This window comes from Marmota flaviventris, chromosome 18, assembly GCF_047511675.1.
Source record: "Marmota flaviventris isolate mMarFla1 chromosome 18, mMarFla1.hap1, whole genome shotgun sequence".
In the NCBI taxonomy this organism is placed as follows: Eukaryota; Metazoa; Chordata; class Mammalia; order Rodentia; family Sciuridae; genus Marmota; species Marmota flaviventris.
In genome coordinates this window covers 2,985,626-3,001,874 of record NC_092515.1, presented here as the reverse complement: position 1 = coordinate 3,001,874, position 16,249 = coordinate 2,985,626, and the positions used below count along the sequence as shown (strand labels likewise).

Genomic DNA, 16,249 nt, shown 5'->3' with positions numbered 1-16,249 from the left:
TCTGGATTTGATGAGAAGCCTTGGGGAGCTCTGAGCACAGGCCTGCTGGGATCATATTTTTGTTTAAACAAAACAATAGCAGAATTGTGGTGTTGTGCTGGGAATAGACTTGGGGGTCAAAAGCAGAAGCAGGGGTTGGGATTTTTGGAGGTGATGCCTACAGTGGTGGCAAGCTGGCTGTTCAGGGAGGTAATGAAGCCCAGGGAAGGGGAGAGAGGATTCTCCGGGTGGGCGCTGTGGCCAGGAAGGGGGAGGCAGGGTTGTCGTAGGGATGTGTCAGGTGGGGATGCCTTTGGGAAGTAAGTCCAAGTCCGAGTATGGAGCAACCAGTTGGAGACATCAGACAGAGTGGTTAAAAGGTCGTGGCTGGAAATACAAGTCTTGGAAACGTCAGCAGATGAAGGCATGGAAAGCCACAGAATGGGATGGTAACTTAGCAGCTGTGTGCAGGTAGAGTGACCCTGGCAAGAGTCTTGGGGGGACATCTACACTGGGGGAGAAGAGCAGGTAGCAAAGGGAGCCAAGAAGGAGTGACCAGAGGCTGGCAGGAAGCAGGAGAGTCCTTGAGGGCCTAAGCACAAGCATTTCAAGAGGAGGAGGAGGGGGCTGGGGTTTGGCTCCGTGGTGGAGCGCTTGCCTGGTATATGGAAGGCTCTGGGTTTGGTTCTCAGCACTGCAAATAAATACATAAAATAAAGGTCCATCTACAACTAAAAAACACACATATGTATATGGAGGAGGAGGGGCCAGCTGTGGGGAAGCTGCTGCGGAATCGGAGAAGATCTGGGAGCAAGTGACCAGTAGGTTTGCTGAATGATCCTGGCTGATGATCTGGACAGAGCTCACTTCAGCTCAGGGGCAGGGACAGAAGCCCTTACTGGGGAAGAGGGAAAGGGAATAGAGGCAATTAAAATGACCCAGACAAGGAGAGGAAGACGGGAAAAGGCACCCTGAATACAGAGAGCTATTACAGCAGGCAGGAGTGAGAACGATGGGGTGACCCCGGCCAGCGGGAGAGTTCAGGGGTGGTGAATAGAGTCCGGAGGACCCCAGCCAGGCCTCTTCTGTCCTTTGCTGCTGCTCATGCAGGCTCCGGGACTCTCCGGAGCCTGAGAAGACCCAGCAAGGCAAAGGGGAAGAAGAGGTTTCCTTTATTTTCTGAAACGAAAGTTCATTCAGACTCCCCATTGCCAGAACCTGTGATCAAAGAGCTGTGTGTGCCCCTGAGGGAGAAAGGCAGCACAATGCAGAGGGAGGTGAGCTCTGCTGGGGGAAGCAGGTACCTTCCCAGCTCCGCGGGGGTGTCGGGGAGGCCCGAGGCCGGTGCTTCCTCCTGGCAGTTCACTGGCCAGTCCTCAGCTCACTTGTTCATTCACATCACCTACCACACCTTATAAGGCTGCCTGCGTACCTGGCCATGAGCTGGGTGGTGCAGAGGTTGCCCCTGACCCCTGACCCAGTCTGGTGGGAGAGCCAGACACCTAAGCAGACAGTCGCATCCCAGGGCACTGGGGGCTCCAAGGGAAGAGTACAGAGCAGGGGCAGGCAGGGAGGGGTGCCCCAGAGCCATGGTCAGCTGGCATCGGGCCTACCTGGAGCAGCATCCTGGGTGGAGGTTGATGGCAGGTGGGTCCCCCCTGGGCAGTCTGCAGAAGGGCTGAGGGAGGGGGTGAGGGGTGATGACCAGGCCCTGCTGCCATGCCACCCAGCTGTCCCTGCCCCTGCTCCTGGGGGAGCTGAAACTGCATGGAAGGTCCCCCAGGGGTGCCCTGAAAATAAATTCATGAAGAGGACGGCTACCGTGGTTCACGTGTCCCCAAGCCTGGCCCTTCCCTCACCCTTTTATCTCCTGGGATCTGAGGGCCAAACCCCCAGAATCCATCCATCCTTATAAGACCCTGGGTTCTGGCCCATCTCCCCCAGGCCCAGGGTCCAGGCCCCAGTCCCCCTCCCCCAGTCCTCCCTCAGACCCAGGGTCCAGGCCCAGCCTCCTCCCTCAGACCCGGGGTCCAGGCGCAGCCTCCCCCCTCAGACCCAGGGTCCAGGCCCAGCCTCCTCCCTCAGACCCAGGGTCCAGGCCCAGCCTCCTCCCTCGGACCCAGGGTTCAGGCCCAGTGCCTACCCCCTCAGCCCCTTCTGTCCTAGTGACACAGCACTCCAGCTTCCCAGCCCTGCCTGCTCTGGACAGAAACCCGTTGTTCCGCTGTCCGTCCTGTCCGCCCAGGAGAGGAGGCTGTAGTTGGGACTTTCAGCCCCGCCCTTGACCCTTCAGGAAATCGAACTCTGGGCTTCAGCGGCTGTAAGACCAGTCCCGGCCCCTCCTCTCCCCCACCCCGCCCGGGTTGTCCCCTTAAAATACCCGGGATCCCTATGGCAACAGGCGCCGGCGACAGGTGCGGGTGTTATTTACGGGTCGAGCCCGAAATAGCCGGGAGGGCGAGGGGATGGGCGGGCGGGGCGAGGCCGGCGGACGGACGAGCGGGCGGAGGCCGAGCGGGCGGAGGCCGAGCAGAGCCGACGGGTCGAGGCATTGCGGAGCTGGGGTCGGCGCGGCGCCGAGGCAGGAGAGCGAGCGGGGCCCCTGCCCAGGAGGCCGGGGTGGGAGGCCCGAGGGGGGCGCGAGGCCTGGAGCTGAGCCAAGAGCCCTCGCAGCCGCCGGGCAGGCCCTGGGAGCCCGGGGGAGGGGGAGCAGAGTGATCCCCAAGGGACTGAGTCCCTTCCGGGTCCCAAGAGTCCTGTGGAGTCCAGATCCCTTGCCCCTGCTTTCTGAGCCTCAGTGAGGACCACAGCTCCGCAAGCTGAACCCAGCGGGGATTCGCGGTTCCCCTCTGAGCAGCGGGCGTACCCCAGACTCCTTTATGGACGCCCAGCCACGGTCCCTTCTGGACCTCAGCAGGGAGTTTCCGGCTTCTTGGATCTCTTTGGAGCAACTAGGGAGACTCCCTTTCCCTTTTGCTGAATTCCTCTGAATCCCGCTGATCTGCTGTGAATGCTGGGGCTCCCTGGCTTCTCTGAGACCCAGACCTAGCTCTTCCCCTTCTGTTCCCCAGAGGGTCCCCAAGTCCTCCCTCCTCAAACTCTGAGCCCAGAGGATCCGGGGCCACATCTCTCAAACACACAGCAGGGCTCAGCTCCCTTTTCTGGGCACCCCAGACTCGGAGCCCTAGTGGAGACCCCAGAGGAGTGCCTCTGAGCTGGGGTGGGTGCTCGGTTCTCCTGCCACTGCACCCCCAGGCGCCCCCTGGTGAGGTGAGCCTCAGGGCACCTGCCTTCTCCGGGCCTGGTTCTCTTTGCTGAGTTCCGTGAGCAGCCCCCGCTCCCCCTGGGAGGCTTCCCCTCCTGGGGTCTAGGTTTCTCAACTTCCGAGCCCGGAGGACACCTGACTCCACCATTTGAGGTTCAGCTCTTCCTCTCTCATATCCAGCACCCACTGAGCCCCGGCTCCCTTCAAGGTCCCAGGCTGTGCCAGGCCCCTCCTCCCGCCCCTCAGGACCCCTCCTCAGCTCTGCCTGCTCGGACCTCCCTGAGCCCCATCTGCAGCCAGGATGATGATGTGGTCCAACTTCTTCATGCAAGAGGAGGACCGGCGGCGGGCCGCTGCAGGCCGGCGGCGTGCCCAGGGGCAGAAGGGAGTCCTCCTGACGCCAGAGCAAGAGGGGAAGATTAAGCTGGTGCTGCTGGTGGTCTCCATAGGTGCCACACTGGCCGTGCTGGCCGTGGGCACGGAGTTCTGGGTGGAGCTCAACACCTACAAGGCCAACAGCAGTGCCGTCTGTGACGCCGCCCACCTGGGACTGTGGAAGGTGTGCACCAAGCGACTGTGGCTGGCGGACGTGCCCGAGGGCCGTGAGACCTGTGGCCCTGCCGAGCTGCCTGGAGGTGAGAGGCCATGCCCTGACCCAGGTAGAGAGACTGAGAAAGCCACGCCCCAGAAAGAACCTGGGCCCCCAGGAGAGAGCTTGCACCCCAGAAAGACCTGTGCACAGATCTGCCTGGGCTCTCAGAGACAGACGAGGGCACTCAGACCTGGCCCATGTTCCTAACTGGCTTGTCCCCAGGGGACCTGTGCTTCAGAGCTTGTCTTCCGGCCTGTACCCCATCACCAGCCTGTGCCCCCACACCCAGCTGGTGCCTTCAGAGAGCCTGAGCACATCTGACAGCACATCCCCACCCACGCCCCCGAGATGCCTGCACCCCTGTGCATGTGCCCACAGAGAGCCTGCGTCCCAGACAGTCCTCCCCCTGGAGACAGACGGACTCCCTGGCTGTGAGCTCTGGGCAGACAGACCGCCCTGCTGCCCACCCCAGTGTAGAATCTGTGCAGGTTCACTCCCTGTGAATTTGCCAAATGAAGCTCTTGCCCGTCACCTGCCAACGTCCCGGGGCGGGCCTTGTGCTCTGGCACCGTTCATTCCTGCCCCTCTCCCCTCCGGAGGCCTGACTGCAGCTCCGGCCCTTCTCACTTTCTCTGCAGACTCTCCACGCCCCTCGCCTCCCCTGCACTAGTTCTTTCGTTGCGGCTGTGCCAGAGGGCTGTCCCTTAGCTCTCACTGACGGCACATGCCATGCCCTTTACCTGTCCCAGCAGGCCTTCTTCATGAGAACTGGGCAGGAGCGCACTGCTCTACCCACCCAAAGAAAACATCTTAGGCATCTCCCCTCTGGCCATTCGGGATGCCACCTGTGTGTTTGCCCATGTGGGGTATCCAGCAATGCCAGCCACACAACGCCCCACAATCGCAGCATCCCTCAGAAAGGATCCTGCCCTTCTGGGCTCCAGGTGGGGTTTCTGTCCTGTGTTACTTCTCCAGGTGGATTTATCCATAGGGTCCAAATAAGGGTGTCCTAAGCCTTTCCTAGCCAGTGGGCACCAGGCATCCTCTGCTGTCCCGAAGACTATCTTAGTCACTTCACTTCTGTAGATGAGCTGTCACCCCTCAGGGTCTTGAGCAGGATGATCTCAAGCTTCCGCAAAGCGGGATTCCCCAGTAATAAAAACATGAGATGAGTACGTAGTTCCTGGCTCTGTTCTAAGGAGTTGCTGTGCATGGATTCATCACCTGTCCTGCCAGCCCCGTGAGTAGTTATCATCAGGTCCGTTCCACCGAGGGCAACGAGGAGGCGCGAGGGACCTCAGTGGCTCAGCCTGTGAACCAGGCGAGTTATGTGGGGTTTGAATCTTGGCTATCCCTGCTCCCACCTCACTCGTCCATAAGGAGCTTCCATGGCTCCTCACTATGCCAGAGGGGTGTCCTGACCTCACTAAAAAGAAGATGGGGCTCCTCACATCTCTTGCTGTCCCCTCTGCTGGCCAGGAGGGCTTGCCCTCCTTATAGGGCTCTGACTGTCACCCGTGCAGGACCTCTCAGAGTCTCCTTATGTCTGAGAAATGGAATGACTCATGTCCCTTGGCAGTGACAGCTGCCTCACACCCGTGGCTTTTCAGATGGGATTTGCCATATCCTCTGGGGGTCAAGAAGCCAGAAGTCCTGAGTCATTCATAGCCAGAGTGGGACACGCCACAGCCCACACTGCCCCAGCAGGACCTTCACCCTTCCCTAGGGATGTAGGCTTCTCCACCCGCTGCACCCCACCCTGTGGCAGGAAGCACCGTACCCTTGCTGCTGCAGGATCAGGATTCGCACCTGTCACTACTCCTTGCTGGACACTGCATGTCCCTCCCCTCCCCCGGTGCTCCAGGGGGCGCCCACTCTAGCTCACCGGACTCAGGGGTGTCTCTCGTCCCTCCATATCCTCTTCAGTAGGGAAGTCCCGTTTCCACTTCTGCAGGCCGCATGGTCCCCCTGGGGGTCCTTTACTCCTGTGGGTCTCACGCCTCCCCCTCCCTAGCCTCAGTTTCCCCACCTGTAGAGCAATAGCGTTCTGACTGGGAGAACCCTGAGGGGAGATCTGCCTCTAAAACGCAGTTCAGAAAGTTCTTTTCCTTTGTTAAAGTTTCTCGGACACAAAATACACAACATCAAACGAATCCCACTCCCAGGTTCGGGTCCTCAGATCATGACCCGCCCGGAAGATCCTTCCTGTGCTGTGTTTAATAACCTGGTTCTTTTTCATTCCTTCCTGACTCAGCTCTTTCAGGTGTTTGACAACGCATTTGACCTGGAGAGCAGAGTCAGTTTCTACCCACCTGTGTGTGTTGACTTGCATAAATGATGTCAGGCTGTAGATTTTATCCTGCTCTTTAACCAGCTAATTCGACTTTTCTTGCTCAACACCCTCTCTCAAGTCTTCCCGCCTTTGTTATCGTAGTTCGGGGCTACTGCGTTCTGCAGAGCTTTCCACAGGGAGGGTCCCCTCGTGTATATGCCTGTCCTTGAGAGAGGGACACCTGGGTCATTCCTGTGCTGTTATTTATAAATGATGCTGCAGTGAACACCCACACCTGTGTCCCCTGTATGTGCTTTTTCCTGGGTGCAGACCCAGAAATGAAACAGCCAGGTCCCAGGGTATCAACATCGCTCATGTGTCACGCCGCGGTGGGGACATGTTCTGAGCAATGCATCCTTAATGGATTTTGTTGTTGTGAGATCATTGCAGAGTGTGCTCACTCAGGCTCGGAGGACTGCGACCTTGCTGGGTGAGGTCATCTTAAGGACCTCCGTCCTACAGGGGCCCATTCTCCACTGATGGCCATCATGGAGCGCAGGACTGTGACACGCTCCATAAAGCGTGTCTGAGTCCTTCCCCCACAGCCCAGGACAGCCTCACTGCCGGTTGTTTCCGCTTGCTGCCTCCCTTTTAATATTCGCCCGTCTAATTGATCCAAAGTGGCCCCTCCCTGCTGGCTCAAGTGCGTTTCTCTGGCTCCTGCTGGAGCGGAGCTCTTCCTGTGCCGTGGGTTCTCCAGGCTCCTCTGCTGCGGGTGACCAGGCGGGGCTTGTGCCCTGTGCAGGGGGGCGCCTCGGACAGCAGCCTGCAGGGGCTCTTTGGATTCAGGTGGGAGGGAGCGTCCCCTCTTCTGTTAGCCTCCCATGACCTGCTTCTTGGTGGCCTTTGTTGAGTAAAGTGGCTGTCTCTCTCTAATCCCACTTGACCCTCAACAAACCTGCAGGAAGGAGCCAGGAAAGAGATTATCACCTCCTGTTAAAGAGGAAGCACCGGACGCCCAGAGACAGTTAATGGCCCACTTGAGGCCATGGATCTAGTCCTCTGCAGGGGCGGGAATCCCCGGGCATCCTGGGCTGCCAAGAGGCGTTTCCCTCTCCTCTGCACCAGGGATGCTAAGGTCCTCTTTTAAGGCCCCTCTGAGCTCTGTTAAGGGTCCACCCTGGAAATACACACAGCGCCTCACGTCATCTCCCTCCCCCTTCTCTCTCCTGCTCTCACAGAAGCAAACTGCACCTACTTTAAATTCTTCACCACGGGGGAGAACGCCCGCATCTTCCAGAGAACCACAAAGAAAGGTGAGCAGGTTTCACGCTGTGACGAGGGGCTGGGTGCTGGCCACGCTCAGGGACGGCTGGTGGCACCGCTCCTCCGCCACTCTGCCCGGGATGATGGGCTCAGCTCTGGGGTCCGTGGACGTCCTGTCTCTGTGAACTGGTGGTGCAGATTCTCCAGACCCTGGGCCTGATGCTGTGACCCCCCACCTTGCCCAAGCCACAGGCCATGTGACTGGGCAGTCCCTCTCTGAGGATAGCACTCTAGCATCTCATGAATGGGCGCTTGGGATCGGTAAGCCCCACCCTGGGCATTATGCCCGGATGATCTCCAGTCCTTGGCCTGACTGCAGGACACAAGCGTTGTCTTCCTCCTCCAGAGGAGATAACAAGCCCAGAGAAGGTAGAAGCAGTCCGCCCAGGAAGTGGCAGAGGCAGGATTCGAACCCAAACAAAATCTTACCGTAGAAGGGCACTGCCCAGAATCCCCTGTGGAGATGAAAATGCTCTACTTTGGGACCCATCCTGCACACTTGGCATGTGGCTGCTGTCACAGGGGAGATGAGTGTTGAATTTTGTTTCATTTGTCACATTAAAAGTAAAAGCCCACGTGTGGTTAGCAGCTGCCACCACACTGGACCATGCACCTCTGAGGACTTTGTCCTTTCTGCTCTGAGCACGGCTTCTCCATCACGGGGTGTCCCCACCAGCACAGGAATTGGGATCGTGACATGAATCTGGCTTCTATAAGGATTTCATGAGACAAGGCTTCTAGAGGCTTCCAGAGCCCAGGGCTTGCAGTGACCCCCTCACTACCTGCAAGCAGTGGTTCCTGGCCTGCTCCACCTGTTCTGTCTCACCTCCGTGCTGGGTGAGCACAGTGGGGTCACCGTGTACTTCTGGGACGGTGACATCATCCTGGTGCTCACCTGTGGCCCACCTGTGTGTGCCAAGCACACGGCCCACCCAAGTAGGGTTCTGCACCATTCCCCTGTAATGTACAAATGATGACCAGATGATAGTAATGATCAGTTGCTCACATCTCCTTCTAAAACGCAGGCTTTGTGCCTTCTGCTCTGTGGCCTTAAGCAAGTGACTGACCCTCTCTGAGTCTTAGTTTCTTCTACAGGATTGTTATTGGACTGGACTGGGCAACCGACTTGACAACTTTTCTGCAGTCCTGAATCATCCATCTTCCTGATCCTGGGCCCCTGTAAAGGAAACCTCTTGTTCTCTCTCTGTGATCTCTGCTTCTCCCCTCTCCCCTTGCAGAGGTGAACATAGCTGCTGCGGTGATAGCCGTGCTGGGCCTGGTGGTCATGGCCTTGGGCTGTCTCTGTGTCATCATGGTGCTCAGTAAAGGTGCCGAGTTCCTGCTCCGAGTTGGAGCTGTCTGCTTTGTCCTCTCAGGTGAGGGCGGAGAGCCTGGGCTGAGGGCATTGCATGCTGGGAGGGGGATCCCCAAGAATTGTTGCAAGCTGGGAGGCGGGATCTGTACACACAATTGCATGCCGGGAGGTGGGATCTCCATGCACTGCTGCATGCTGGGATTTGAGGGGACCCCAAGGGCTATCATAGGCTCAAAGATGGAGGAATTCCAAGCCCTTTTGTTGGCTGAGAATTGGACAGTCTACAAATACCATTTTGATCTGGACCTGAGGTCTCCAAGGATTGTTGCATGCTTAGGGGTGGGAACCCCAAGCACTGCCGCATGCCAGGAGCAGGAGGGAGCCCCAGGGCCCTAGAAGTCTCAGCCACAGGACAGCTCCGATCCTGTTGCTAGCTTGGACTACTCCCCAAATACCTTTTTAGGTTTGGACCTGGAATCCCCAGCAATGTTGTATCCTGGGGTGGGGAGGTCTGCAGTCAGTGCTGTGTGCTCTGATGTTGGGAAACCCAAGGGCTGTATCAGGCTCAAAGGTGGCAGAGTTCAAGCCTGGTGGTTGGCTGGGATTTAGAGGGTCTCCACACAGGCCTTGAGATTTGGACCTGGGGCCTGGGGTCTGCAAGGACTCTTGCATTTTTGGAGTTGAAGGTCCAGAAAAAAATAACTGCATCATAGGAAATGTGGCCCTTGACAGTAACAAAGACTTCAGTTTATTGTACATCTAGCTCAGATTACCACAGGCCTGCTGCTGTGTTTAAGTGCATAACCATCACCTCTGCATTAACCTATGTTCGTGAGCATCCTGTGCATCCCAAACTTACACAAAGACAGCTAGCTTAGAATAAAGTTACTTTTAAGTAATGCCAGCACTGTTTTTACAAAAAGAAAAGCTTCACATGATGGTTGCACCGGACTTTTTTGCAAAAAAAAAAAAATTAATAATAATAATTGGCATAAAATCCATGACAATTATGTGGACGAATTCGGTAGTAGGGATCACTGTTCTTCATTCTGTAGTTGAGAACACTGAAGCTCAGAAGAGGCAGATGAGTCATTCAGACTCACACAGTGAGGACAGAGGTGGGCTTGAGCCTGGGCCGCATTCTCCAAGCTCGCCTCTCTGGCTGCACACACTTGGCACCTCGGGGAGTGCTTTCCTGAGGTGTCTCTGTGGGCTCAGCACGGTATGGGGAGACGAAGGCATAGCCGGGGAGTCAGTGGTCTAGCTTTTGTCTTAGTCTGGGTCCTGAATCAGTATACGACCCTGGGAAAGTTCCATTCCTCTTCTGGGCCTTAGTTGCCTTGTTGAATCAAACTTTTCTCAGGTGGAAAGAAAAATCATTCATTACACTTCATTTCTTTGAGTGTTTATGAGCATCTACTATGATCCAGGCATGGTAGGGGCTAGAGATAGATACAAGACTACTCTGCTATCAAAGGGCCCCAATTTGGGCAGAAAAAGAGTATAACTAGTAATTACATAAGTCATGATTCAACTGAATTGGTGATGAGAGTTACCATAAAGCTTATTAAGGGGACGTTCTGTGGTGGTGGTATGTGGCAGAATAGATAATCTAGAAAGCAATAGTTGAGCTGATAATTGAAGGATAATAGGAATTATCCAAGGTACAGTGGTGACAGTTGTAATGGCAACAGGTGATGGTGATGGTGTTGGTGGTGATGGTGGTGGTGGTGGTAATGGTGGTGGTGGTGGTAATGGTGATGGTGTTGGTGGTGATGGTGATGGTGGTGATGGTGATGGTGGTGATGGTGGTGATGGTGATGGTGGTGATGGTGGTGATGGTGATAGTAGGGGTGGTGGTGGTGTTATGTTCTGGTAACAGCGATGGTATGGTGGTAGTTATGGTGGCAGTTGTGATGGTGGTGGTAGGGATTATGATGGTGGTAATGTTAGTGGTGGTGGTGGTGGTGGTGGTGATGGTAGTTGTCAACGTGATGGTGAAATAAAATGGGCAAAGGCTATAAAGCATTAGGGAAGTTTGCAGAACAGAATGAAGATCAGAGTATAAAGCAAGGCAAGTCTTGCAAAAGTGCACACAGTAGCCTCTATGATCACGTGAGGCAGAGGCCTGGAAGGCGTGCGGGTGTTCAAGAGCCACACAAATGGAGAAGAGTATTGCCGTGTCTTATTCGTCGCCTTAGAGATCTCCCTAGGTAGAGGGGGAAGTTCAGTCATTCCCTTTCCTTTCTTTCATCTATTTGCTAGTTCATCTAATTCACTGTGATACAATGAATAAATGCATAGCTACACGTCCACACACATACGTGATACATACGTCGCACATGCATGAACACAGCAGATGTCTGGAGGCAGTACCCTAACAGTGCAGAACGGTGCCTGTCGCCATGCTGACGGGTCTGACTACTCAGACAGGAGCCGCACAAGCAACCCCACAGTTAGAAGCCATAGTGGGTGACATGAAGGACAAGGAGCGTCCCCACGGGAGTGAGCAATAAGAGCACCTGATTCCATACGGGGAGTTGGGCAGCCTGTCCGAGGCAGTGACCTCAACGATGTCACATCATAGTTAAGCAAGGAGAAGAGAGCTTGGTGAACTTGAGGTCCTGAGAGGGCCACTGTGACCCGGCCTTGGAGAGGGGTGTGCTGGGACGGGACGGCGGGGAATCAGCAGGGAAAGAGCGTGTCTGGATTGGAGATTGGCTTGTGATCTGGGCAAACTCTTCCCATCCCTGACTTAAGTCTCCTCACATCCAGAACTCCCTTGCTTTATTCAGATTTTCACACCCGCGACTAAAAGACCCGACCAGAACAACCGCAGAGGTCTCACGGTTGCAGGGGTCTCAGTCCCTAGAAGGCCAGCTCCCTTCGTCGGGGCTCGAGGTGAGGCAGGGCGTCATGGTGGAGGAGAGTGGCCGAGGGAAGCCCCGCACGTCAGGGTGACCAGGAGGCAGAGACGCCCCTCTCCAGACACAAACATCTACCCCAAAGGCAGGACCCCGAAGGCCACCTCCTCCAGCCCCACCCTTGGCCTCCAGTCACCACTCTGCTAACCCCGTGGGGGTGAATTCACTGAGTGGGTTGGGGCTCCCACAAGCCAATCATTTCTCCTCTAATCCTTGCATTGTGTCGCCCGTGAGCTTCTGGGGGTCACCTCGCGTCAACCCTGACCTTCCAAGGGTCCACCCATCAGGTGTTCACCCTTCCTTCCTCCCACGGAGCCTTCCAGGGACCCGTCACTCCTCCCTCCCTCCACTGTCCGCCCTCTGGGCCATCAGCCATGTCTTTTCTGGGTGCCCCGCTCAGCCCCACCCCAGGGAACGTGAGTCAGAGGACACCTTACCGAGGACTGCACAGCTCGCAGGGGCAGGTGCCGGGGCGCTCACACCTGCCTTCTCCCCAAGGGCTCCTCAGAGTGTTTTATTCATGTTGGGCGTGTCCTGCGGGTTGTGCAGCCAGGCGGAGGCCAGGTGGCCCTGACACCAGGCGAGGTGGCCCTGACACCAGGCGAGGTGGCCCTGACACTGTGTGGTTGTGCTGGGTGTCGGGATGGGGAGGGGTCTCTGTAGACAAAGAGACAGGCACAGCCGATAGCATGTCTTTTCCTAAATGTCTGTGTCAGTGTCCTTCGGGGATTCGGGGCTGTGACAGGTGGGCGTGTGTCCTCAGGGTTTAGTCCTGGGGTGAGATGGCACTAGGACAGTCTCATGTGGATCCATTGTTGTTAATCACCAGCCGTGAGGAGCTGCCACGGAGGAGAAGTAGAGTGTGAGGAAAACATGTCGTGCCTCCACAGGGCCTCTGCTGGGCCTCCACTGGGCCTCTGCTGGGCCTCCACTGGGCCTCCACAGGGCCTCCGCTGGGCCTCCACCCTGCCTATGGCCGGCTGCCCACGCCTCCGTCTCTGAGGAGGAAGACCCAGTCATACTGGATTGCAGTCCTTTCTGACGGCCTTACTTAACCATTTCCAGATGTGGCCATGTTCTGGGGACTCGGGGTTGGGACCTCAACATGTGACCTTTAGCTGACCGTTCATCACTGGATGAAGCTCCGGGGGGACGGGGACTTGGCTGGTCTCATCTGTGTGTCAAGCCCTTGTTACCCACGACCCCACTGAGGGCTGCTGAATGAGGCGGGTCAGCCCAGGGGGGGGGCTGCGCGGGCTCCAGGCTGCGTGCCCAGGCCCCAGGTTTAAAAGATGGAGGAGTCGGGGTGGAGAAGGGAGGCAGTGGCTTCCGGCCCCGGGGTGCTGTCTGGCGGTTCACAAGACTCTGCAGCCCATTTGCCACCTCGGCCCCCCGCACCCTGTCCCGTCCACAGTGACCGCCCTTTCTTTCCCTCAAGTGTGCGGCGCTCCCTCCTGCCCCAGGGCCTTGGTGCCGGCTGCTCCCTCTGCTTGGAGCAGCGTTGCTCAGTCTTCTGTGTGGCCTGCTCCTTTTCGTCCCTGGGCTCAAGCGGCTCTTGGTGACGCCACCATCGGGAGCGCCCGCCCACCCTGGCCGTGCAGCTGGAGACGTGCAGGACACGAGGCCCGTCAGGCAGGATGACTCCAGATGACCCTGAAACAGAGCTTCAGATGTGACAGGACCCTGGAGCCAACTGTGGCTTCCTACAGGTCCACGGGGGCCGGGGTCGCAGCTTGGTCCCCTCACGGCTCCGGCCCCCCTTGCCTCTGTGCGTCTGTGCTTTCTCATGGCTCCTGGGGACACTCGTGTCTGCAGGCCTCAGTGCCTTGGCTTAGCATCTGTCCCCTCCGGGAGGGGATGGTGGCTCCGGGGCAGAGAGCCGACACTGCCTCCGACTTGTGTTCTGCTGTTTCTTAACTGTGCGGGCCTCGGCCTGTTTCCTTCTTCTCTTTAGTGATTCACTGTCACTCTTCAGAAAGAGCCTTCACGAGTCTTTTGGGGGCGGGGCGCGTAACAAGGGATGGAACTCAGGGCCCTTAACCCCTGAGCCACGTCCCCTTTTTCAAAATGTACTTTATTTAGAGTCAGAGTCTCGCTGAGTTGCCGAGGCTGGCTTTGAACTTTCGATCCTCCTTCCTCAGCCTCCTGAGCTGCTGGGGTTACAGGTGTGTGCCATTGTGCCCGAGTCTTGGAGTCTTAATTTGAACTTTGTGTTTCTTGATTCCTGTGTTTACTTTTTGATCACAATCACAGGGCGATGCACCCAAGATGCCACTTGCCCTCTTACCCATTTGGAAGCATGCCGGCCAGTGACATTAGGGACATTGGCAGCCAGGCATACGAAGCTGTGGTGGAACTCTGACAACCCCTCCCCACCCCTCTGCCCACCCCTGGGCAGCACCAGGCTGCTTTCCGCCTCTGGGGACGGTCTGTTCCTTCTCTCCGCTCCCCCAGCAGGGCCTGCGACACAGGAGGTGCTCAGCCACCCCATCCACAGGAGCGTGGCAGGCGCCACGTCTGCCCAGATCTGTGCACCCTCCCGGGTACTTTAGACCTCCCGGGTGACTTGGTGCCGTGTGCCTTGTCCCGCTGTCCTGTTTAAGGAAGGGTGACAAGACAAGCGGCCTCTCTCTGTCCCGCAGGCCTGCTGCTCCTGGTCAGCCTGGAGGTGTTCCGCCACGCGGTGCGGGCGCTGCTGCAGGGGGCCGCCCCCGAGCCCGGCCCGGCCCCGCGCCTGGCCTATGAGTACTCCTGGTCCCTGGGCTGCGGCGTGGCGGCCGGCCTGGTCCTGCTGCTGGGCGGGGGCTGCTTCCTGCTGCTCTCCCTGCCTTCCTGGACCTGGGGGTCGCTGTGCCCCAAGCGAGGACCCCCGGCCACCTAGCGCCTCCGGCGTGCCTCCCAGGCCTGCGCGGCCCCTTCCTCCAGCGGCCCCGGAAGACCTGCTGGTCCCCTGGAGGACTGGCCCTCCCGGGGCCCCTGCACCTGCTCCCACCAGCACCTTGTCCTCTGGGAACACGCTCTTCTCGGTGGCCGACGTGGTGTCATGGAGTGGGACAGGAAGAGGCTTTCTGCACCTGAGGGTTCCCTGGGGGGGGGCTGGTGGACCTGATGGGGAGACTGAGGCTGGGGTGGGTGTGGGGGTCTCGGAGGGGGTCGGGCCTTCCTTTTCCAGGTCTGGACTGGTTCCCCTGCGGAGAGACTCCTGAATCTGCAGCTCGGGTGGGATGAACTCACTGTGACCTAACTGTGACCTGATTTGAGATTAAAGATTTGGAGATGTAACGGCTTTGATTTGGAGTGAGTCTGTGACGCGGCCGTGCTTTCTGGGGCAGGGCGGAGCGGCCTGTGTCCTCCCCAGAAACCCGCCATCACACCTGTCAGCCCTGGAGTCCCGCAGGACGTGGAGACAGGAGTGACGTGGGTGACGGTCGACTCGTGTCCCCACCAAAGGCCACGTGCTGGGGGCCCGACCCACAGTGCCCCAGAGTACAGCCTTGTGGGGAGAGAGGGTCAGCGGGGACCAGGTGACGGGTGGGGGAATCCAGAAGGACCAGTGTCCTTGTGAAAGGCGGATGATGTGGACACAGAAGCACAGAGGGACAGGCACCTGAGGGTGCAGCGGAGGAGGAGGCCCGACCACCCTCCCTCCTGGCCTCGCGGGGTCCAGGGGTGGGGGACAGGGGCTGAAAGACGTGGAGGTGGCTCTGGAATTGGGTGCTGAGCACAGGCTGGGCCAGCTGTGGGGTCGTGAAAGAAGCAGCCCGGGGTCCCCGGGAAGCCTGGGGAGACTGTGGTGTCATAACAGGGGCATTCTGAGGAGGGCTTGGGAGGACAAAGGAGCAGGACAGAGGAGTGGGTGCCACGGACCACCCACCCCACTACTCACAGCGGGCGTGAGTGGGCACTGTGGTCAGGGCCAGCTTCTTCCCTTAGGAGACCCCCATGCACCTTGCACCTCCTGTGTTCTGGGTGCTGGGCTGAGCATCTCATGAGCATCATCTTGGCAACAGGCACAGTGCTGCTGAGCTGCCGTCCGTGGGCTCGTTGGACTGCTGTAAGCACAGTGGATCAGAGCAGTTAAGCAACTTTCTTCAAGTCACACAGATACTGAGTGGAGAAGGTGGGGTTCGAACACGGATCTTCTGCACAACCATCCTCACATGTGCCAGGAAGTGTGAGAGAAGAGGGAGGATCAGCATCCCTGGAAACGAAGACCTCCCACCGCCATCCGTGAGCTTGGAATGGGTCACGTTAGTTACTGCACGTAGCAGTGAGGTGACGTCACACTGGTTCAGATGGCCCATGGCCAAGGTCAGGAAGAACAAGCTCTGAGGAGCTCTTAGACGAGAGGAGACCTGGGAGACAGGCCAGACGCAGACGGTGCAGGGTCCTGGGGCAGAAATAGGCCACCGACAGAAACACTGGCTAAGTCGGAGTCCTCGCGGACCTGACCAACATGGTCACGTGGGGGGTCACTGCAGGGGAGATCAACGCCTGGTGAGGACCTGGGGCCCCTCTGGACTGCCTTTGCTGCTTTCCCGTGTGTCTGAGATGATTCCAAAGGGGAAGTCCCTTC

General features: G+C 57.9%; 1 protein-coding gene across 2 annotated transcripts; it reads left to right on the top strand.

The window, feature by feature from the left end:
• The first annotated feature begins 2,265 nt into the window (after positions 1 to 2,265).
• On the top strand, positions 2,266 to 14,748 carry Cacng6 (calcium voltage-gated channel auxiliary subunit gamma 6). 2 transcript variants are annotated; one of them, XM_071604314.1, is made up of 5 exons: positions 2,266 to 2,393; positions 3,425 to 3,879; positions 7,350 to 7,424; positions 8,673 to 8,810; positions 14,316 to 14,748. In XM_071604314.1, exons 2-5 carry the CDS (start codon positions 3,546 to 3,548, stop codon positions 14,552 to 14,554), a joined length of 786 nt encoding a protein of 261 aa, XP_071460415.1. In that variant the 5' UTR covers positions 2,266 to 2,393; positions 3,425 to 3,545; the 3' UTR covers positions 14,555 to 14,748. The 2 variants fall into 2 exon arrangements, with proteins under 2 accessions (XP_071460415.1, XP_027777306.2); XM_027921505.2 differs by lacking the exon at positions 2,266 to 2,393 and having other exon boundaries at positions 2,793 to 3,879.
• Positions 14,749 to 16,249: the final 1,501 nt, after the last annotated feature.